General features: G+C 40.5%; 1 protein-coding gene across 5 annotated transcripts in view; it reads left to right on the top strand.

The window, feature by feature from the left end:
• LOC124615657 (proton-coupled folate transporter-like) overlaps nucleotides 1-25,625 on the top strand; it is a 257,418-nt gene that overhangs the window by 204,654 nt on the left and 27,139 nt on the right. For all 5 annotated transcript variants that reach the window (XM_047143675.1, XM_047143676.1, XM_047143678.1 and 2 more), the window contains exon 5: nucleotides 2,284-2,367. In XM_047143675.1, coding sequence (XP_046999631.1) covers nucleotides 2,284-2,367 — 84 coding nt within the window. The remainder of the gene's footprint in view (nucleotides 1-2,283; nucleotides 2,368-25,625) is intronic.

The raw sequence follows: 25,625 nt of genomic DNA, 5'->3' as shown, positions 1-25,625 counted from the left end.
ACTTGTAATATTAACCAGTGTTTCAATACTTCGCAATAGACACTTCCCTTCATAGTTCTCTCACTAATGAAAAATAGCTGAAACATTTATCACTTAGAACTGGTACAAAATTTATTTATGTTTGCCCTATCACATTTGTTCTCCAAAATACTTCAATTATTCCAAGGTTTGAATGTCTGGATATTATGCCTATTTAATTTTTCTGCTAAATGAAATACAATGTTATCAAGAGTTGTTCCAATAAACTACACTCCTGGAAATTGAAATAAGAACACCGTGAATTCATTGTCCCAGGAAGGGGAAACTTTATTGACACATTCCTGGGGTCAGATACATCACATGATCACACTGACAGAACCACAGGCACATAGACACAGGCAACAGAGCATGCACAATGTCGGCACTAGTACAGTGTATATCCACCTTTCGCAGCAATGCAGGCTGCTATTCTCCCATGGAGACGATCGTAGAGATGCTGGATGTAGTCCTGTGGAACGGCTTGCCATGCCATTTCCACCTGGCGCCTCAGTAGGACCAGCGTTCGTGCTGGACGTGCAGACCACGTGAGACGACGCTTCATCCAGTCCCAAACATGCTCAATGGGGGACAGATCCGGAGATCTTGCTGGCCAGGGTAGTTGACTTACACCTTCTAGAGCACGTTGGGTGGCACAGGATACATGCGGACGTGCATCGTCCTGTTGGAACAGCAAGTTCCCTTGCCGGTCTAGGAATGGTAGAATGATGGGTTCGATGACGGTTTGGATGTACCGTGCACTATTCAGTGTCCCCTCGACGATCACCAGTGGTGTACGGCCAGTGTAGGAGATCGCTCCCCACACCATGATGCCGGGTGTTGGCCCTGTGTGCCTCGGTCGTATGCAGTCCTGATTGTGGCGCTCACCTGCACGGCGCCAAACACGCATACGACCATCATTGGCACCAAGGCAGAAGCGACTCTCATCGCTGAAGACGACACGTCTCCATTCGTCCTTCCATTCACGCCTGTCGCGACACCACTGGAGGCGGGCTGCACGATGTTGGGGCGTGAGCGGAAGACGGCCTAACGGTGTGCGGGACCGTAGCCCAGCTTCATGGAGACGGTTGCGAATGGTCCCCGCCGATACCCCAGGAGCAACAGTGTCCCTAATTTGCTGGGAAGTGGCGGTGCGGTCCCCTACGGCACTGCGTAGGATCCTACGGTCTTGGCGTGCATCCGTGCGTCGCTGCGGTCCGGTCCCAGGTCGACGGGAACGTGCACCTTCCGCCGACCACTGGCGACAACATCGATGTACTGTGGAGACCTCACGCCCCACGTGTTGAGCAATTCGGTGGTACGTTCAACCGGCCTCCCGCATGCCCACTATACGCCCTCGCTCAAAGTCCGTCAACTGCACATACGGTTCACGTCCACGCTGTCGCGGCATGCTACCAGTGTTAAAGACTGCGATGGAGCTCCGTATGCCACGGCAAACTGGCTGACACTGACGGCGGCGATGCACAAATGCTGCGCAGCTAGCGCCATTCGACGGCCAAAACCGCGGTTCCTGGTGTGTCCGCTGTGCCGTGCGTGTGATCATTGCTTGTACAGCCCTCTCGCAGTGTCCGGAGCAGGTATGGTGGGTCTGACACACCGGTGTCAATGTGTTCTTTTTTCCATTTCCAGGAGTGTACATTCTGTATAGTAATGGCATAAAATTTTCATAAAATATATATCTCTTTGTAGGATCACTAGGTTACAGTTTGTGTAATGAAATGCAGTCAAATGCCAGTTGCAAAAATTCAGACTTTAATAGATCACCTTTTTATGGTCAGTGTAGCATAAACTGTAATATTATGAAATCAGCCAATAAATTAATTTTCCCTCTAAGTTGTTAGCTTAACTCAAATTATTAAACAAAATATTTGTGAGGTATAACAATAGTGATCCAGAAAGCTGGGAAAACTAAATCTGGCAGCATAATCCTCTATTTGAGTAAACCTGAACAGATAATATCATGATATTCAGATCTATTTTCTACAAAAATTAACAGTTTGGCTGATGTGGTATCTTCCTACAAATCTTCCAAAAGGGAGAAATTTACAACTATATAAATTACTGTAGCAATTCTGAATGTGTACCATTTTTGATTAATTCACATCCCTTAATATTTTTTTATTGTTATCTCTTTTTATAGAGCCAGAATATAATTTTTATTTTTCAGTTTTTGTATGTAAATTGTACCTTGCTGTGAAGTTACTCTGTTACTTAAAATAAATTACATTTTTTTACATTTTATTACAGCTCAGACAATTGATCTACTCACTGGTGCAGGTCTCATTCCAGTTCGATCTGTTGTTTCAAAGATTGTACCTTCCGATGAGATTGGTAAGAACTGTATTACAACATTGGAACTAGAAATTTAGAAATAGTCTTTGTGACTTAATTTAGTTCACATTAAATTTTAGTTAATGGATTATGGATTGATAAATAATTTTGAAATAAAGTGTAATGAGAGTGTCAGAAAACAGGATTTCAGCTAATGCCCAGAAATGAAAAATTTCCTAGCAAAAACCCTTCCATCTATTTTACCACCCAACCAATCTATAATGTACTGCAAGTCATCATTATGCTACATACTCTCCCAACCAAATGCCAAAGGGACTATATTCCTGTAGAAGGCCAAGGTCAAGATCTGTTCTATTCAGCCATCCACCACACCCCATTCCCATCATGTCACAGGTATACCATACCCTTCCAGAGGCAGGGCCACTTGTGGAAGCAGTCATATTGTACACCATCTCTACCATAACTTTTTATCAAACTTTTATTGCAGTTCATCAACTAAATGTTTACAAGAATCAATGGCAATCACCCAACAAAGCCCAACAGTAGAGTTGACAACCCAATGACAGAACACACTGCTGAATCAACATACTCATCTTAATGGCTGCTTCAAAGCCTGTGCCATCTGAATCCTCCTCCCCCAATACCAGTTTCTCTGAATTACATAGAGCTTCAGTATGTGCCACATGCAACTCCCCTTGGCTACACCAGACAAACCTCAAGGATGCCATATCCTTATCACATTGGCTTGCTGACTCTCTCCCTATTTGCTCTCAGTAATACTTCCCTCATGCAACTCCCCTTGGCAACACCAGACTAAGCTCATGGGTGCTATATCCCTTTCTCATCGGCTCCCTCTTTGTTGTCAGTAATACTTCCCTCCAACCCTCCCTCCCTTTTCCACCCTTTTCCTGCATTTGCCATCTCCATCTGGCATGGCCTCCCACTCCAGTGAAGTGGCAGTACCAGTACAGTATCACTGGCTGGGGCAGTGTAGCTATGCATGTGATTATGTGTGCCTGTTGATATATGTATGTGTGTTTCACACATTGCTCTGAATAAGGACTACACCTAAAAGTTTTGAAATGTTTTCAGTCTCTTTTATGTCCCTATGGAGCACTAAACTACATAATTGTTATCTTTACTCCTTCCACTGTTTATGTTACAGAACAGTTATTTCAGATGGATAATATGATAAGAATAACTGCTTAAATACCTCTATGTTCAATGTAATTAAACAAACCGTCTGTTTGTAGTCCTTACAGGAGGGATATATAGGAGGCTGTAGAATATGCCTAGAGTTTCACTGAAGTCTTGTTTTTGAAACTTTGTAAGTAGGCTTTCATGGGATAGTTGATGTGTGTTTTCAAACACTTGCTAATTCAGGTTCAAGCAAAGATCATTTGTGGCACATTTCTTTGTATATGTCCAGTGTCCAACATTAGTCTTGTTTCATCCTACATGCTTGAGCAGTATTCTACAGTGGGTCACACGAGTGTTTTGTAAGCAGTCTCTCTGTAGAATCATTGCATTTTCCTAGTATCTTACAAATGTAGTACTGTCATCCACCACTTTTACCTTCAAGTCAGCCTGTGTGACCATTCTATTTCATATCCCTATGGATTGCTACAGCCAGCTGTTTGTGAGAGCTGAGTGGTTCCAATTGTGACTAATTCACATTGTATCTATATGACACTATGTATTTGTGTTGTGTAAAGTGCACAGTTTGACATTTCTATACTTAAAAATAAAAATTGTCACACTTTGCACGAAACCTGCATGTTCTTTCAATCACTGGGCATAGGTTTTTGTTCGAGAGATCTGTTCTGTTAAAAGGGGAGCTTACTGAGATGAACATCCTGTATAGAATCTGACAGATATTCCACTAGGCCCTAAAGCCTTGCTTAATTTTAGCTATTTTAACTGTTTCTCAATGTCATCAATACTTCCATCTATATCATTCATCTTTGTAGGAGTGTGAGAACTAAAGTGGGAGAGTACTTCTCCACATCTTGTTCTATAGGAATATTTAAAAATGGGTTTATGACATCTGCTATTACCTTGCTACTCTCAATTTAGGTTTCTCTGTTATCCATGAGTCTCAGAACACTGATGTAACTGGCACCCTTTGCTTATGATCATATTTTCTTTGTGATTTGTGAGAGAGCTTTGATAAGATCCTGCTATGGAAGCCACTGAATGTTTCATGCATTGATATTTTGTCAGTTATTGTTTCTTCATAAGTTTCTTTACAATGGCTGCATACCATCAAGGAGACTCCCCTGTTCTACAAGATATTGCTGCCCAGTGCTTGGTCAATTAGTCCTTCAAACATGAACCATATTCCTCCAACATTCTCTTGTCCATAGTTAAATAATTTGAGTTTCTCTTTGACATATGATGTGATGGGCTCCTTGACCAGCTTACTGAACATGTAAATATTTCTACTTGCTTAAGTTATCCTTTGTATTTTAATAATCACCATTGCTTTAACAGCCTCACTATCATTAATACCAGTTTCAAAATGGGCTCCCTCAGAGAAGTCACTTCCAGTTCCACCATGGGTGGCCTATCAGATACTCTGTTCCAAATAGTTTTCAAAAAATTCATTGAATATTATTTTGTAGGATATTTCATCATTCTTGCTTCTTAAAAAGTGCAAATATTCTGACTGATTGTTGTGCAATTTAAGTCTCTTCCTACAATTACAGTGTGAATGGGGGTGGTTTATCACATCTAACACTTAAAAAGCTATAAATATCATAACTAATTGTTGGATTATTAAGGTTTCTTTCAATAATGACAGTATTTTGAAGATATAAGTATCGGTGGTTTGAATGTGTTGAAACACCTCAACATCGTAACATCGCTGAATATTGACTGTGATCTTGTGAGCATGCTTTAGTTCATTCTATGACCGGCTCTTGCAACAATGTGGTCTTGTATTGCAATTTTTTTCTTGAATAAAGAGAGAACTATCTTGTTTTGGAAAGTGTTATCTGTCACCCAGATCCTATCCCAGGGAAGGACTTTATATTGGTGCCTTTGTCAAACTCCTCCTGATTTATTTTCAGGCTGATTCAGAAAATACATGTTGACAATGCTTCCATTGTGCAACCATTATCTCCTACATTTCACAAGACAAGACAATGATTTCAATGTTGGAGTAACAGCACTTCACAGTCAACTCTTTAAGAACCCACATTCATCAAACATGGAAGTGACACTCATCAGTGCAATGCTCCAGCAGTGGACAATAATGTCAAACAGTAGTGTACCAGAAATGATTTACTGAGTGACTTCATTGCCACTCCCACTTTTCATGAAAATCTGGGTCGTACTGAGCCACAACAATCCAACTAGTCAGATTCATGATTGTTCGCTCTGGCCAATATGTCTTCTGCACCATGTTCAAAATTATTCAACTTGATGCAATTGCAGCCTACTGTACAGTCTTTGGACATTCATACTGGGCACCCCACTGTGCTTTGAACAGCTATGGAACATTTTTCTGTGATATCCCTATGGATGTCACCCTGGCAACTGTCATCACCATCCATCAATGTCACCTACATGCACTTTAACGCACATCCTAAACTGCCACTATTACTCCCATATCAACCAACTGTCTGGTTCACAATAGTCAAAAGCATCCTCACTACATATGATGTAACTAGTGATGGTGCTAAAACTGTTAGCCCACTCAAGTCACTTAGGAGAATATGCTGATGTGATAAGTGACATTATCCACATACCCCCACAGATAACATGCACATTGCAGCAAAATTAGCTATTCTTCAGTGCCTCTCACAGATGCCAGAAGAACAGCTATGGCAAGTGACTTAAAATGAACAACTGGGGAACAGGACTCTTTTACAGCTCTGGCATAGATTATGCACACTAGTTGATTAGCCACTGATACCAGTTCAAATGCTTTGGACCTGATTGATGATCAAATTTCTGTCAAAATTTCTCATGAGTATGAATCAATGGATAACAGGCTCAAATTAGCAGACATAATCTTCACGATACTACAACACTGACAGTGAATCAGTACCTTTGACAATAAAACCACAGCACATGGACCAGAGCACCAGCCTCTATGTGCCCACCCCCTCACAGCAGTCAATCCCAGCTGACCCTGATTGATCCCCACTCATGGTGACATCATGACCCCAGTCTGGGACAGTGACATTCATGCAAACACAACAACCTCCAACACACCTGGCACCTATGATCCTCATGAGCAACACCTATGTGGGGCTAACTTTCCTGGTTTCACACACAGTTTGGCAACACTAGATATAACTGTTGCTTGCCTTACATGGCCCATCTAAAAGAGTTGCAGGGTCTGTTATGAGCATACTGTGCCACAAAGCCTAGTCAAGTCACCTCATCTTACATCACAGCAATGAATTGTTATGCATGGCCATCACCACAGAACAGCAGCAGACTTTACATCCTCGACCACTCATATGAAAAAGATTAAGTCATTGATTTGGACACTGAAGTGAGTACACATGCTGACCCTACCTCTTATGTCACACAGCACTTGCACTACACTGCTCTGTGAAGCAAACAACTCTGTCATCAATGTCTAAGTCTCCAAGCACTTCTCCCCCCCCCCCCCCCAAAAAAAAAAAAAAAAAAAAAAAAAAAAAAAAAAACAACCCTGCAACTGGAATGCAAAGATGTGATCATATGGAATTTTCTCATTGTGGAAATCAGTGAACTTGCACTCGAAGCTTATTTCCTTTTCTATTTCTGACTGCTATGGGATCTGGCTAGTGGAACACTGACTCACCAATACAGTGACCACTCTGTTGCCATCATCACTGGCCACACCCAACCAACAACAAAGTATACTCTCACAGCATCTGCTTTGGGCAACACACACTGTTGCATTTTGACATATGATCATCATTGTTATTTACAAGACTGCATCAGGTCATTCATCTAAGTTCAACAAGTCCACCTACTCCATTTCAACATGATTAGATTCCCTATGCCTACAGCAGAAAAATGATGCCATATAGCAAGCAGCCCCCAACTCATCAGAGGAACTCATCACCACATGGCACTGTCTACAAATTCATCAGACACATCAGTCATCTCCACTCACCCATAACAACTTTGTCACCCCATCTCAACCTGGTCTCAACAAGGCAGCAGCAGTCTTTGAGGAAGTTTCTTCTGTAAACGTAACCTTCACTCATCAACAAGATCAGTATCTCATCTCTTGCTCATGTGCTTCCCACTGAAACACTGTGCTTTTCTGCACCTCCTGTCTTTCTGTGAGTGCTGGTTCTGCAATGAGCTATCAGAAATGGAACACTACACAAGTTTACCACCACATCAGGCCCTCCGGTCTGCCACTGACCAAGCAGGTTACCACTGGATGAGATCCATGATACTAGGCAGTGGTCAATGAACTAGTTAGAAGCTATAGTTGTTAGACCTTTGGACAGCTCATGGGCTTCACTCATTCAATATTTTGTTGAAGCTCTCTTTCTGCTGCGCCATCTCATTTTTCCCAGATGAGAACATGCATGAATTGCATTTTAAACAGGTTTATGGTGCTCTTGTTGATAATGGTGTTGTGATTAATGAAGAAAAATGTCAACTTAGACAAACTAGGATCATATTTCTCAGACTTATTACCAATGCTGCCAGCACTCACCCCATGCCACAGTGAATGGAATTCATCTGTCAGCAGCTGCCACCACAGGAAATCAAAGAATTACATTGATTCATAGCAATGATTAATGTCTATCACCACCAGCTTTCACAAGCAGCCAACACTGACACTGCACTCACTGAGGTTCTCATGGGCAAGAATACCACAGGTAAATATAAGCTGGTATATGGTTCCTGCATGCTGTTCATCTTTGACCAGCTTAAAGACTGCCTTGATATGCCATGACTTTGTCACACACTCTCCCTCATATGAAACTCACTATTACATCTGATGTCAGCTACTTCACTACTGGGGTGGTTCTACAGCAGGAAGGGCCAGGTGTACAGCAACCACTTCAATTTTTCTAGCACAAACTGACACCTTAACAGCATAAGTGGTCTGTGTATGACCATGATCTTCTAGCAGTTTATGAAGCAGTTCACCAGTTTAAAGATGATGCAGTGCATTTGGACTGCTATTCATTTACTTAACCACTGACTGCAAGGAGACTCATTCTGAAATTCATCAAAAGACATGTGGCCCAGCCAGTTCTATCACCTGGACTGTATAGCACAGTTCATGACTGACATCAATCATCTGAAGGGCATGGACAATGTTGTTGCAGACTATCTTTCACAGATCAGTGCCATCTCCACACAAATTGATTATGATAACTTCATGGAGGCACAACTGCAGAACCAGCAATTGCACAATCCCACTATTAACTACAACCTTGAACATCATCCAATACTGGGCACAAATATATAGATCTCATGTGAAGTGTTACAGAACTGAACACTTCCCCCTGTTCCTCAGGCAGTTTGCAAGATCATCTTTCCTTAACTTACTACATGCCAATTTCTGCCCAACAACATGCTTCATCACAGACCACTTCATGTGGTGGAACATTAATGAAGATTGCACAGAGTGGACATACACTTGTATGCCACATCAACAGAGTGAAATGGAGTGTTACTTACAACCATATCTTTGCCAATTCAAGATTCCAAATGGCTGCTTCCACCATGTGCCTCTCATTCTGGTAGGACCTCTCCCTGAGACTGATGCCTATCAATATATTCTTTCAGTCATCAAGTGCATAACGCAGTGGGTAGAGGCATCACGGCAGATTAAACAGCCGGAGCTTTCATTGTTATGTGGATTTCTTGGTTTGGTAGCCCAGCTTCTATCACCACTCATCAAGGTTCACAATTCAAATTAACTTTTCAGTGAACTATCCATTTTTTGTCGCACGCATCAATATTGGACATCTGCCTTCCAACCACAGAGCATCAGACAGGGGCAGTGTACATTGAAAATGGCACTCATTTGCCATGGACTAAATAGTCTGAAGAACTGCCTTGGTTGCTGTTAGGTGTGTGCACTGAAGCCCTGTGCAACATAATTTCTCTATTAGAGATCCTGTATGATGAAACGCGCTCCGTACCTGCTGATTTTGTGCTTCATCAACCATCAGTCATGACCACAGACCATTGTTGCACACATCACACACCATACCTCTGTGTTCCTCCTCCATAGCCTCACAGTGTGCCAATAATCTCTGCACACAAAGTGCTGGATGACTGGGATTTCATTGTGTTCCACAATGACATGATCTGGTTGGCTTTACTGCTGCCATACATAGGTCCACACAAAGTGCTTAAACAAGGAGTACACAGTTTCAAGATATTACTGATTAGCAAGCCTGCAAAAGTAATGATAAACCATCTGAAGCACATATGGGCCCTGCCCAACAACTTTTCTGCTAATGTCACACTGCTTTCTTTGAAATGTACAAGTATGCAACACACCCAAAGACATGTAGTAATTTCAAATTTGGCTTCTTTCCTTCTCTATCTGAAGTAGGTCTATGATTAATGATGAAAACAGCTGCCAATGCTTGTCTCTAGATTTGCACCCAAGCATCATACAACAAGCCTTTTCAATGATAGTACGATTCAGTTGTTGTGACACTCTATTTTGCTGAGGTGTGTACGTAAGTGTAAACTCAAACTGTGATCCCTTTTCTTCAAAGGATTTCATCTGAAACATATTCACCACCATTGTCCCATCTAAAACTGCCAATTTTCATGTTAAAAAGAGCGGTAGCCATACAATAGTATATTTTAAAATAATGAAACTCTTCACAACTTGATTGAAGAGTATAAGCTGCTGTAAAGTTAATATGACCATCAGTGAAAGTCACTATTTATTTCTTTGCATCAGAAGAAAAAAGTGTCATAGGACCTAGCACACCAATATGTATCCATTCAAGGTATCATTTGGCTCAAATACAAGGCTGAGTATGTAATAATCATGTTTGTCTACCCTCTATGCAAGGGTTCAGAAAGCATTACTTTGTCCAGAGCCTCTGCTAGATAACAATGTTTCTTCATATTTTTGAGGTTCAAATGTCCTAAGTGTTTATGCTGCAAGTCTACATCACTGTCCAAAACACAAGCACTTTAAATAGAACTCTTAGTATCTTTGAACAAAACAGCATACATGCATGAATCTTTTCTGTGAGCTACAGCTACAGATTTAGCACTCTTTTGAATTGAACACACTTAATTTTCAAAAACAATGAGTATCCAGCCATTGTAAGTTTACACACTGACAACAAATTATTTAGTAAACCTAACACTTCAAGAACATCTTTTATTTTTATTTGAAATTCTTTTTCCACAAACAATGCTTTCAACATCAACATTCCCAGCCTTTCAGGCAAACAAAAATGTATGTGTTTTGAGAAACTTTAATCTTGAAACTTCCTGGCAAATTAAAACTATATGCCCAACCAAGACTCAAACTCGGAGCTCTCCCTTTCAAGGGCAAATGCTCTACCAACTAAGCTACCTAAGCATGACTCACAAGCTTCCCTCACAGCTTCACCAGTACCTCATCTCCTACCTTTCAAGCTTCACAGAGCTTTCCTGCAAAACTTGCAAAACTAGCACTCCTGGCAGAAAGGATATTGTGGAGACATGGCTTTGCCCCAGCCTTGACCTGGAGGATGTTTCCAGAATGAAACACTGAACTGGCAGAAGTGAAGTTGTGAGGATGGGTTGGGAGTCATGTTTGGGTAGCTCAGTTGATAGAGCACTTCCCCGCAAAAGGCAAAGGACCCGAATTTGAGTCTCAGTCTGGCACACAGTTTTAATGTGCCAGGAAGTTTCATATCACCACACACTCCACTGCAGAGTGAAAATTTGATTCTGGATTCTTTAATCATATTGCATCCACCTGTTCCTTCACATTCATCAAAGGGAGAGACTAATGTTACATTGCCCCTAAAACTAGACACCACTTAACAGCTTGCACATCTTATGCTACATTTGCAGAATTGCTACTTTTATGCTTTTGCAACAATTTGGCTTTGCATTGTGCACTAATATGACCTGGTTTTCCACATTGGTAACAAATATATTTAGAGCTTTGGTTGCATCATACATATCTTGAGATTTTGTTGTCACCTGATACTTCCTTCCTTTGACATTGCTGTCAGACAAAGGCTGTCAATGAAGAAAATTCATTTAATGATCTTCTGTTACCTTTATAGTTATTGTGTGTTTTGCATCTACATCTAATAGTCTACCCCTTACAAAACTCAGCTTCAATTGCTCACTTGACAAGGCTTCCAGAGCAGTAATGGCAACTTCGTATTCCAGAGGCATTCTTAGTAACAAACTACACACTATATCAATTTTTTCAATATTAGCACTTGATGCCTTCAGGTCATGTATTTACTTATCAAAGTTCAAAAAATTATTTTCAAGTGTGTCATCACTTACATTAAACTCCATTGTCAACAGAGTTTTTCTTACTAAAATTTGATTAGCCATATCTATCAGCTCAAAATTTTGAGTTAATGAATTCCACAAAACCATAGCCAGTTTCCTTGTCCTTGGCATACTCCAAGAACCTGTATGAAGTTCTTTGGATTATTTGTGATTACACTCGTTTTCATTTTTGCTAAATTCTCTCAGAAGAGATTTTTCTGTGCACATTGTTCAGTTGTGTCATCCTGAGTGGACTCTACCATCTCCATGTAGGACTTTTCCACAAAACTCACTAATTACAATTCAAAAATTATTCAGTCCTAAATTTTCAGTGGATAAGGTTTGTGTCATCAAACAATGGTATCCTGTACTTCCCCATCTCCTGAGCCATGACTTTGAGTTACATATTTCATTAATTAATTAATTAGTTCCCCCCCCCCCCCCCCCCCTTATTTGTTTCCTGTAAAACCTGGCACCTGGGCCCATAACCTGTTGTTAATATTATAAATAACTAGGTATTTAGATAAGTAATATCAGTTTGTTACTTACCACAATTACAATGGCTACTACAATCCAACAATGAAGACAGCATACAGACTAAAAGGAAAAAATACATAGTAAAGCACATATAAAAAAGTGAAAATAAATCAAAGCGTAGTTATTAAATTATCATTACTTCAACAATATACATTGAAATATGATTAAAATTGAATCTTTTCTGAGTATTAAATTATACCACCTACATTTAATTCATTGGATTTTATGCATTTTGAGTCATTGCTTGCTTTGTTTCAATGTGTACAGATACAGTGATAACAGTGTATACCAAAACAGGTAGCTGATAGCAGAACTAGGACTGTGAACTGCAGTGTTATGTGCAGTTTAATTTGATGCATAAGTGATTAGTATTTTCAATGGTTAAACAGATTCTGGAACATTACTAATCTGGGTTTGCCTCAGTGTTAATACTTCTGCTTTCTGGTGTCTGACTTCTTGCTGTAATCTGGTTTAATGACAAACATGAAATTATGGACACAACAATGAATTAGTCAGCTTGACACCTTTTTACATTAATTGATAGTTATAACAGCATGATCATCAGTTTGTATAAATATTTTAGATGGTATATTCATCACGTCTCAGCTCTTCCATTAGAGTACAAAGTATTTGACTGTGACAACATATTTTCAATACACTTCCACTATTCAGCAGTGACTGACACATATGGTGGAATTAGGTTTGGTTATTTAATCATTGCACATAAAATCTATTCAGTTTATGTTCTTGATTGACTGCGTATTATTATAAAAATAAATGAAACAGAAATGTTCACTTTTTTAACTACTCCTAATAATAGAGATATAGTTACAATTTGATAGCAGAACTTGGACTATCAAGTGCAGTGTTATGTGCAGTGTAATTTGATGCACAAGTGATTAGTATTTTCAATGGTTATTTTTGGCACAGCCACTGACTTAATGTTTTCTCTTTGTTTTTATATATGTTTTATTCTGTTGTTTTATGTGCTTTTTAATGGAGTCATATGAGTTACAGTTTAGTTTTTATGTTGCAATGAAGTTAATTCATCTAGCATGCAACAGTTGGTGAACCTGAAGTGATCTCTGATGGTCACTGACAGGAAATTCGAAAATCACTAGTACTTTATATCATGCTAAGTATGATCATCCACAGAGACTCCATCACATATCTCCTGTATTGCAGTTCATCATAGCTCCATGAGGCCAGCTCTGCTACCAGCTGTAGATGTATCTAATGGCACAGTAATTAATCATGTGTCAGTAACACTGCCACCGTTTTGGCAACAAAATCCCATACTGTGGTTTGTGCAACTACAAAGTCAGTTTGTGCTTGCGCAGGTAACTGCAGATGACATTAAGTACAGTGGTCTAGTTGATGTGCTCAATGAAGATACAGCCACAGATGTGCAAGAAATTCTGGTGTCACCACTTATTAAATAACCATCAAGAATGCACTGATTATCCGGTTCTTACGGGCCAAGGTGAAGAGACTGGAGAAGCTACTCTGCATTAAGAGCTAGGTGATTGCATCCCACTGCAGTTACCACATCAACTAAGTACATTAGTGAGTAGTGCAGTCAGTGATGACATTCTGTGGAATATTTGGTTATCATGCCTGCCACCTGACATGCTGAAGATATTGATAGTGTGAGCTGGCAATCTAGATGCCCTTGAGCAACCACAGGTCACATAGCATAAATGTGCCTGTCCATGTGCATTGCAACAATTTTCCCTCAGCCTCAGGCAGACAACACACTCAGGGTACTACAAGCAAATGTTGCAGAGCTCACCGTGCAAGATGCAAGTTGCTGTATTATAGAGCCAGACTACCAGTTGCTAATCTCACCACCACCACTCACAGAGAAAGCGCAGCAGCTCCATCATCAGCAAGAGTCTGCTGGTACCACCGATGGTGTGGTTCTGAGGTGTGGAAGTACAGCCCACATTGTGAGCAGGAAAACTCAGTGGGAAGTAAGTGGTGATGGTCACTGGCTCTCCAGATGGCAGCTATCAACTATTTGTAATGGAACAAGGAACAAAGTTAAAGTTTTTGGTAGACACGGGTGCTGATGTTATAGTCTATCCATCTGCCCATCTGCATTCCAGCTGTGAGACCACCACCATTTCATTGTCAATGATTCTACAATCACAAGATATGGTTGTGTCACATTAGTGCTAAACTTGGGCTTACAATGCAAAATTAAATGGCAGTCTGTCTTAGCAGACATGAACACCCCATACTCGGAGCGGTCCTTTTCTCATTTTATGGACTCGTGCCAGACCTCCATCAATGATGCCATCTTGACACTACTACCAACCTACTAAGACAAGGGCAAGTGTGTCTTGTAGCAGATACAGAGTACGGATGACCATCAGTGATTCTCTGTTCATAGAGCTCCTCAGGCAGTTCCCAGAGATCGCAGGCTCCAACACTAGCACCTGTGCTACACTGGACTGGTGCACTATATTTTGGCTGCACCTGGACCACAACCAAACAAACTGACATCCCATAAATTGAAGATAATTAAGCAGGAATTCTTGTCTGTGCTCACAAAAGAAATCTCCCACCCGTAGAGCAGTAGTCGGGCATCTCCACTACATGCAGTTCCAAAGAAGAAAAATAGATGGTATCCATGTGGTAACTATAGACAGCTCAATTTCAGAACCATTCCAGCTCAGTATCCAGTACCGCATATTGAAGATTTTACATTTAATGTTCACAGTAAGCACATCTTTTCTACATTGGACTTAGTTCGTGCATTGTGCCAGTTACCTGTGGCACAGGATGCAACACCTGTGTACACTTTAATACATAACTGACTACATGATGTGAACATTGTGAATGACTACCATAGCTTGAGTGAATCATTGTCCTGCACAACCACTTGTAGAAGATTATATCATATAATTAAAATTTGATATTATGTTTTTATTTACAATGGAAAAGAGAACAAAATTGGTGAACATGAAATTACAATGAACAAAGGAGTAAACCTATTTAACTGTGGTTTGGATAACAGTAAAAGTGACAAAATCACAGGAACTATGTCATTAATATTATGCATACTCCTTCACGGACATAACAATCCTGCCAAAATTGGCTAAAATAATAAATTTTATAGATCAAAGAAATGGTAAAATAAGTAGAAGTGGATAATTTCAGAATTAGAAAAATCAGGATTACAAAACTGTATTGGAAATAACCACAAACTAAGACTGGAACACATTGGAAGACAATAATTTTGGTTATGATTCACTTTATAAATATGAAGCTGTTCAAAAAGCAAGATGTCTGCTGATATGTGGAGCTTTGGAGCTTTTGAATGAGTGTCATTTTATAAACAACTTGCTATTTCCTCCCTGAAAGCCCAAACTCCACATGTTCTGTAAGGATAAAAAAATCTTGAATGATTTTTTGAAGAAATTGCTCCCAAGTTAACTTACTATTCTCTTGCTGCCAGAAATCACAAAAATACTTAGTGAACAATACAGGTTTGTTTTTATCAGCTTGAATAAGAAATTGGTGATTTCACTTATCTTATTATATGTATTAAGCATGTAATGGAAAAAAATGTAATGAAGAAGTAGAAAAAGTAGCAAGTGGAGTCATCCCCACCTTTCTGTCTCTCATAACTCCCTATCAGATTGTGCAGATAACTGTTACCAACAACAATTGAAAACAGGGTGTAATTCTTACCAATTTTTAGGAATCCTGCTGTTTCGTCATTGTAATTATGAGAATTATTTAACACACATTCTTTACACAACACATAAATGTCGTAAATAAAAAAAAAATTAAATGCTGGGTAACATAGCAATTTAGATTTCCAGTCAATAATCATTACACACAGTACATTTTAACACAAAATATGGATCAAGCTGTTCATCAGTCTACAACACATAAATAAAGAGTTTCCAAAATACAAATTTCATAGTTATACAAGAAATTTTGCACATTTAAAATATTTTTTCTTCTGTCTTGAAAAGTCTTTTAAAGAAAATTTAAAGAAATTTAATCCAGTACCTAGCTGCCATGAGAAGTAACCAGCCACCTTTCAATTATTTTACACACACTACACTTCTGGGGTCACTGCAATATTTCAGTCACAATTGTTCACAAACTTTCATAGGGCACTGCTCACATTACTCAGAGTCCATTACCATTATAATTCCTCATAGTGCATTGTTCCGCTGATGCACAATATTAAAAGGAAACAAACAACTTACATCAGTACGAACATATATATTTCAGCTATCATGCCAATCATTTTCTTTTATATGATGGTTATTCATGTTATATTGCAATTGAGCAAGCATTTTTACATAAGGTATATCAAAGCAGAAATTCAGTCTTAATCTTCCATTCTCAAAACTGTTCAAAACCACATGAAGTGAACTGTGGTCTGTTGTCCGACCCAAGTACTTCTGGCAAACCTTTTATCTGAAATATGGAGGACAATGCTTGAATGGTGCTACATGATGTGGTAGAAGCCATAAGCACCACAAATGGGAACTTGCTAAGAGAGTCTACCACTATGGGGCAACAAGTGTTCCAAAATGGTCCTGCAAAGTCCATGTGCACTCATTGCCATGGAGATTGAGTCTTAGGCCAAGCTGAGAATGTCTGTGGGGGAGCAGATTGGTTTTCTGCTCAAGCACAACAATGTGACATTGTCTGTTCAATGTGGGCATCCATGCCCTGCCAAGTACAGTGCCTGCACACTAACTGTTTAGTGTGAACAACTCCCCTATGTCCTTGGTGAAGTAGTTGTAACACATCATTTTTTAACACTTTGGGAATAAGCACACATGATTGTCCACTGTCATTTTGAACTAAAATCACACTCTGTTGAACTGAAAGGTTATGCTGATGTGCAAAATATTGGTGCACAACTGAGTTCTGGATACTGTTCAATGAACAATATTAAGATGTGTGAATGTAATGCACCAAAATCTTGAGATCTGGGTCTGTAGTGAAAGGGAAAAGATTCCAACAACTCAGAGTCCTGCAAATTGATTTGCAACAGGATGCAGCAGATGCATCAAAACCAGAGTCTGGGCCAATTGGAAGGCGAGATAGGGTGTCTGCATTCCCATGCTTTGCTGTACGTCTGTACACAATTTCATACTGATACTGCAAAAGCAACAAAGCCCAATGTTGCAGTTTTTGAGCAGTGCATGTATGAACCAGCTTTCACCGATGAAACAAGGACTGCAAAGGCTTGTGATCTGTCACTAAAAAGAACTTGCAACCATAAATATAGCAATGGAATTTGGTCACACCATATGCAGTAGTGAGAGCCTGTTTTTCTATTTGAGAATAATTTCACTGAGTTTGAGTGAGCAACTTTGAGGCAAAAGCAATGGGTCTGTCTTGTGCACCAATTCCGTGTGAAAGCACAGCATCAATTCCACAGAAAGAAGTGTCAACTGCAAAACTACTGGTTTGGCAGGATCAAAATTACTAAATATCTGTCACTGAGCAAGGCATTTTTGAGTTTCTGAAATGCATCATGATACTCCTTAGTCTACAAGAAAGCCACATTTTTCCAATGCAGTTGATCCAATGGAGACGTGATCCATGAAGTGTGTGGAGTGCAACGAATGTAGTATAACTTGCCTAGCATTGACTGCAGTTCAGATACATTGCAAGGAACAGGAAGGTCACTGGTTGCAAGCAGATGAGACTGGTGGGGGTGCACAACCTGACTGTTTATCACATGACCTAAGTACAGTAGTTCAGTTTGAAAAAAGTCACACTTTTCGAGATGACACTTGAGTCCTTCTTCTGACAACACTCGAAAGAGAGTACAAAACAAATTGGCAATGTGTTCCTCCGGTTTACAGCCTGAGATGACAATATTGTCAAGGTAGTTTGAACAAAATGGCAATTTTGCAGTCAGTTGTACACAGTAACATTGAAAAACAGTGGGTGCAGAAGCACTGATGAAGAGCAAATGCAAATAGTAGAACAGTCCTAAGTGTGTGTTTACAACAAACACTTTCTGTAACACTTCATCCAATGGAATTTGCAAGCAGGCATCATGTAAATTTGTCTTAGAAAAGTAATGTCTTGCACCAAGCCTGTCCATGAGTTCCTCAGGGTGAGGTAATGGATAAGTGACAGCTACTGTCTGTGGATTGACTGTAGACTTGAAATCAACACAAATTCAAAATTTACCAGAAGGCATAAACAACAAAACAAGATGACTTGCCCATTGACTAGCTTGAATGAGAGCAATTACACCATTATCTTACAGATCTTTCAATTCCCTGGCTACTTTGTCTTTTAAAGCAATTGGAATGGAATGGGCCCAGAAAAACTTAAGCTGCACATTGTCTTTCAATGTAACATGCACTACAAAGTTATAAGCTTTCACATACCTTCTAAAAATAGTTCAGAAAATTCTTTAAGCAAGCTACCTGCACTGTTGTTTGGTGCAAAAGCAGACAATGAAGGTACATTGTCTTGGATGCTAAGTCCAGACAAATCAGAGGCATCTAAACCGAATATGTTCTCACTGTCTCTTGATTTCAACACAGTAAAATTCACTGTCCTAGTGTCAGATTTGTAAGTCGCAGGCAAACAACACTGTCCAAGCACTGGAACTTCCTGTCCATTGTAAGCCATGAGCTGCTTGCTAGATTTAGAAATGCGTGGTGATGCTGACTGTTCATACATGACACATTAAGCAAAGTGACTGAGTTACCAGTGTCTAATGGAAAGTTCACACAATGGCCAGAAATTCATAATGAGACAAGTAGTGTTTTAGAACAACATAGCACAGCACTAGGGTGAGAAGGAAGCACAACCTTAATTAATGGTTTACACAAATAACTTATACTCAAAAGCAAGCAAAGCCTCTGAAAAGACAAATTTGATTAGTTCTGTGGCTCCCCTCCTGGGATACATGCGAGAACACAACAACATATTAGCAAATAGAAACACTTAAAAACAATCACCCCTCTAAGCTAAAACACAAGAGAAGCAAGCAAAATCTTTGGCCAAGTTGATTGTCTTCAATCGTCTCTGAATTATCCTCATTCACCAATGTAGAGTGTTGTACCACAAGGAAGCAAGGGAGAGGGTGCTGTTATGGGCTTCCGGTATCCTCTTTCTACAATACAAATGCGCCTGTGTGTTAATACAGTTCTTTATTTACATGAACTAGAAAATGTACTTAACTCGAATAGAGTCCATGTTTTGTGGTGCAACAGTAACAGTCTTCCTGCAGATTGATGTAATGTCAACATCAGTAATCTTGCTATTACAAAAATTAGTTTCTCACTGCTAGTACAGTACAATTCTGGTGTAGGTAAACTAGTCCCACTACAGACAGTAATATGGTCACTTTGTACTGTCGTATCCTGTGATGAACTAAACCCACTCTGTGAGTAAACTGACTGATGCCAAACTGGACGATTGAGTGACTCCTTCTGGTCAGTGGTGGCAGCCTAAATACATGCTGTTGAGAGGGCATTAGTGGCATGTTGCTTGTGAGTGTGTCTCTGGCCTCTCTCATGATAAGCGTGTTTGGTCCAGCACTTAGTAATTGATCTTTGCTTCATCATTGCTGACCGAAGCACTGGTGACAGCTTACACCAGTGCAGAAAGATAGTAAATTTTAAATACCTTTATATGTATGAGCAGATTTTTTCATCTATTCAGTTACATTATATTTCTGACATAGGAAATTTATTCATAAGACTAAACATTCTGAAAAGAAATTATCACATTACTAATTGCTAAAATCACACTCCTAGTGAGGTGGTGCAGTGTTCAGCACACTGGACTCACATTCAGGAGTATTGGGAATCAAATCTATGTCCAGCCATCCGCACTTAGGTTTTCCACAATTTCCCTAAATTGTTCCATGCAAATGCCAGGATGGTTCCTTTAAATAGGGCACAGCTGATTTGTTCCCCATCCTTTCATAATCCAAGCTCATGCTCTGTCTTTAACAAACTCATTGCCAATGAGATGTTAAGCTCTAATTTCCCTTTCTTAATCCTACAAACACACCATGTCCTCCAAATCACGTCGCAATAAATGGTTACTACTTTCCATTACAGTCATTTCACTTCCTTGGTCCATCTATTATTTTTTTCTCTTTTTGACATGTTATTGTTTACATTCGATGTTGCTTTGCATATTTATTCAATTGTCTTTTTACTGGGGCCTTTTGTTTTTACCTCAAATGGCTATGAAGTGTGCAGAGAACATATTGCAGTCTTTCTCTTTTTAAATTATTTTCATCTTTATTCTCTTGCTTGTGACCTGTTATCTTAACTCTTCTAGATTATACCTCATATATCATTGATCTCCATCATTTTTGTGGTCAAGGTTTTTTATACTGATTCTTAATATAAGAGAGAGAGAGAGAGAGAGAGAGAGAGAGAGAGAGAGGGGGGGATAGGATAGAACGTACAGGCCAAAAGTAGCTAAAAAGCTCCAACAAACATTGGTCCACAAATCAACCACTGCCAAGGTATTGCATTAATTGAGTTGGGAACCAACTGTAAATGCCTCTGGATACTGTCGCATTTATGTTGGTATCTCAAGGTTTGGGACCGACTATCTGTTTCTTTACACATGTGCAGCTACTTTCCTATCACATTTGGGCCAATGTCAATCCTGATGCAACACACATATCAAGGCATCAGCAGCATTATTTGTTGAATGTCTGGGCAGGACAGCTTGGAGGCCACATAATTGGACCACAGTTACTGCCACACAGACTAACTGGACAGCAGTACAAGCAGTTTCTGCACTTCCAAATGTATATTATGATGTCCCACTGAACCATTGCCTGAACATGTGGTACATGCATGATGGTGCTCCAGCACATTTTCAGTTATGAGTGCAGTGGCTTCTAACTGGGACATATGGTCGACAGTGGATAGATAGAGGAGGGCCTGTGCCATGGCCTCCAAGGCCTCCAGATTTAAATCCAATGGATTTCTGTGTGTGGTGTCATGTCATTAGCCTTGTCTATACTAATGATGTTGGTTCTCTTCAGGAATTATGGTTGTGGATTGAAGCACCTCTATAGCATTTACAGAATTCCCCAGGACTGCTTGAGGGGATTCACAACTCATTTCAGAGACAAATTCAATGTTGCATTCAGGTGCATGGACAACATTTTGCACACCTACTTTAATGTTTAGAAATACCATGTGTTCCTAGACACTGATGAACTGCAACAGAAAATATGTTGTATCTTGACAATGGTTGATTTCTGGACCCGTGTTTATTGGAGCTTTTTAGATACTTTTGGCCTGTATTTGCCATGTGTGAATTATTGGCCATCACTTCTGAAACACCCTGTATAACCTGATTATTATTTGAAAACAGTCTTGTATTTGAATGAAGTCTAAATTATGTCTATAAGATCATACATTAACATCATTTTATGGAAGAAAGGCTCTTTTCAAGGACGTTCATATATGTTTTGCATGTGGAATATCTCTCTTGAGGCACCAACAATAGTTTGCAGACATCTTCACATCCTAGTGATGCTGATACCTCTCCACCACCACACTATCATCTCTATGAAAATGCTCACCATGCTCCTCACTATAGTCTCCACAGTTTTCAGGGAAGTAATCTAAATGTGAACTGAGAAAGTGCATCTTTATTGACATACACTCCTGGAAATTGAAATAAGAACACCGTGAATTCATTGTCCCAGGAAGGGGAAACTTTATTGACACATTCCTGGGGTCAGATACATCACATGATCACACTGACAGAACCACAGGCACATAGACACAGGCAACAGAGCATGCACAATGTCGGCACTAGTACAGTGTATATCCACCTTTCGCAGCAATGCAGGCTGCTATTCTCCCATGGAGACGATCGTAGAGATGCTGGATGTAGTCCTGTGGAACGGCTTGCCATGCCATTTCCACCTGGCGCCTCAGTTGGACCAGCGTTCGTGCTGGACGTGCAGACCGCGTGAGACGACACTTCATCCAGTCCCAAACACGCTCAATGGGGGACAGATCCGGAGATCTTGCTGGCCAGGGTAGTTGACTTACACCTTCTAGAGCACGTTGGGTGGCACGGGATACATGCGGACGTGCATTGCCCTGTTGGAGCAGCAAGTTCCTTTGCCGGTCTAGGAATGGTAGAACGATGGGTTCGATGACGGTTTGGATGTACCGTGCACTATTCAGTGTCCCCTCGACGATCACCAGTGGTGTACGGCCAGTGTAGGAGATCGCTCCCCACACCATGATGCCGGGTGTTGGCCCTGTGTGCCTCGGTCGTATGCAGTCCTGATTGTGGCGCTCACCTGCACGGCGCCAAACACGCATACGACCATCATTGGCACCAAGGCAGAAGCGACTCTCATCGCTGAAGACGACACGTCTCCATTCGTCCCTCCATTCACGCCTGTCGCGACACCACTGGAGGCGGGCTGCATGATGTTGGGGCGTGAGCGGAAGACGGCCTAACGGTGTGCGGGACCGTAGCCCAGCTTCATGGAGACGGTTGCGAATGGTCCTCGCCGATACCCCAGGAGCAACAGTGTCCCTAATTTGCTGGGAAGTGGCGGTGCGGTCCCCTACGGCACTGCGTAGGATCCTACGGTCTTGGCGTGCATCAGTGCGTTGCTGCGGTCCGGTCCCAGGTCGACGGGCACGTGCACCTTCCGCCGACCACTGGCGACAACATCGATGTACTGTGGAGACCTCACGCCCCACGTGTTGAGCAATTTGGCGGTACGTCCACCCGGCCTCCCGCATGCCCACTATACGCCCTCGCTCAAAGTCCGTCAACTGCACATACGGTTCACGTCCACGCTGTCACGGCATGCTACGAGTGTTAAAGACTGCGATGGAGCTCCGTATGCCATGGCAAACTGGCTGACACTGACGGCGGCGGTGGACAAATGCTGCGCAGCTAGCGCCATTCGACGGTCAACACCGCGGTTCCTGGTGTGTCTGCTGTGCCGTGCGTGTGATCATTGCTTGTACAGCCCTCTCGCAGTGTCCGGAGCAAGTATGGTGGGTCTGACACACCGGTGTCAATGTGTTCTTTTTTCCATTTCCAGGAGTGTACAAACACCAAGAACCAGGAGCCCCTTGACAGCATTTTCATACCCAGTGTCCTATAGTTGCCAAGAAAGTTTTTTATTATTGAATCAATGCCAACTAGGCACTCCTCTCTGTATCTTCCATAGTTTGACTGAACTTTGTATTTTTTACAGGCTCCCTAACCTGAGGGCCATCAAAAATTCCTGCATTAGGTTCAGCCTCACTGACATGTGGAAATTATCTTCTGCTTTAAGAAAGTAAAGCTCTACTTTCTTTGTCCACTATCTTTATAAAGGATATCATCAAACCAAGTTTAATGTCTAGCACTGGTACTAGAATTTTCTGAGTATCGACAAGAGCTTGTGACTTAACGTTGTGCGATCTGATGTTGGGGAAGGTCATGTTTTCCAGATGTGTTGTATATAGTGCTTCTTACCTGCCTGACTCTCTGACTGGCATAGAAAGTATGGATATTTGGTGTAGCCACAGAGTAGACTCAGAGTTATGGTCACCAGCTGTAACAAATAGTATTAATGTGTACCTGGGCATCATATATCATACTTACAAATTTAACGTTATTAAGTATAATGTGCATTAAGCTCAAAAATATACCTTTTGCGAAGTCTCCACATATCTTCCATTGTGATGTTCATATTTCAGAGCAGTTAACAAACACTCCACATTACTGTAGGTTTCACTCATTAGTTCTGAATGATCCACTGGAGCAGAAGCAATCACATTAAGAATGTGGAGTACTACAACTTTCAAACTTCTACTTGAGGACTCTATAAAAAAAAAACACCATTCAGTAGAGATATATATTATACCCAAAGCTTCAATGAAACCACCAGTGTCATTACAGTGAACCAGAGAAGCTTCTTCATCCTTTCTGAAATACTGTTGAAACTCATCTTCGTGACTACAGCACCAACAGAAGGCTGTTGCAGGAGCTAACAGTCTACTTTCATGAAGACATGACCCTAGTATCTGGGCAGATTTTTTGTATAAGCACAAATATCATGTCAAATAATGTAGTTGAGCTTGGATTAGGGGTTTTGGGCTGGCATGAATCTTAGGGGGTTCCATACGAATCACCAATATCCCCAATATCCTCTTCATGCATTTCATCATCAGGGTCAGAAAAGTCACTCTGGTTATCAGGGGATGCTGGAATCAGAAATCCTGATTCATGAGGCACTGGTCCTATGACAGCAAGTCTGGATATTTTATGCTCTCTTTGTTCTTTTGGTTTATTTCTAAAAGTAAAAGGAGATATATTCATTAAGTTAATTCAGATAAGATACTTATTTTAAGTAATTTAAACAGCTCTCTTAAAGAGACAAATTAAGTTCATGAGAACCAGTCATTAACTTACCCTGTAAATTTGTCATGCAGAAATAACACTCAGCAGTATGATTTCCTTCCCTCTAAATCATAGGTACACCAAAATTGGGCCACATCTGTTGCTTTTTGCTCCAGCACCACAAACTTTCAATACATTTTGCAGCTTACATGTGGTGCAAAGGGCTTGTTCTCATCACCAATTTTAATTTCAAAGTACCAAGCATGGTGGCACAATGGTTAGCACACTGGACTTGCATTCAAGAGGATGATGGTTCAAACCCACATCCAGCCATCCATATTTAGATCTTCCATGATTTCCCTAAATTGCTCTATGCAAATGGCAGGATGGTTCCCTTGAAAGGGCACAGGCAATTTCTTTCTGTATCCTTGACACAATCTGTCTCTACTGACCCTGATGTTAATAGGATGTTAAACCTATCTTTTCTTCCTTCTTCCTTCAACTTCAAAGTATGCATGACACATTTTGTACAAAAAAAGGACTAATTTTTAACTACCTATTTGGCATGATGACTTTACCATAAATGTAGAAAAATTGGTTAGGGTGATTCTTTCACTTTCTATTCATTTCTTAACAATGTTGCTTTCACTCGGAGACCTCAGGTCATACTAGCCTGCAGGGTGCTACAAGCTAGAAGCCAGATCATCTCAACCCCACCTCTCTCTCCTACAGAGTTCCAACTCCATCTGTTTATACAGAGATGTCGGCTATGACTGTACCTCTAATTGTTTCAAGACCTTAAACAAAACACAGTACTGTTTCCTCATTATTAAGTACATTTATTTGAATTTCATATAGTTGATGTAGCTGTATGACATAGAAATAATTCAAATACTTGACTGGATTTTATACCCAACAGGCTACTAACTAAATATTGAGGTAGCAAAGAAACATGA

The sequence above is a fragment of the Schistocerca americana genome, chromosome 5, assembly GCF_021461395.2.
Source record: "Schistocerca americana isolate TAMUIC-IGC-003095 chromosome 5, iqSchAmer2.1, whole genome shotgun sequence".
NCBI classification, from domain to species: domain Eukaryota; kingdom Metazoa; phylum Arthropoda; class Insecta; order Orthoptera; family Acrididae; genus Schistocerca; species Schistocerca americana.
The sequence above is the reverse complement of the archived record's forward strand: the minus strand, read 5'-3'. Positions and strand labels throughout refer to the sequence as shown.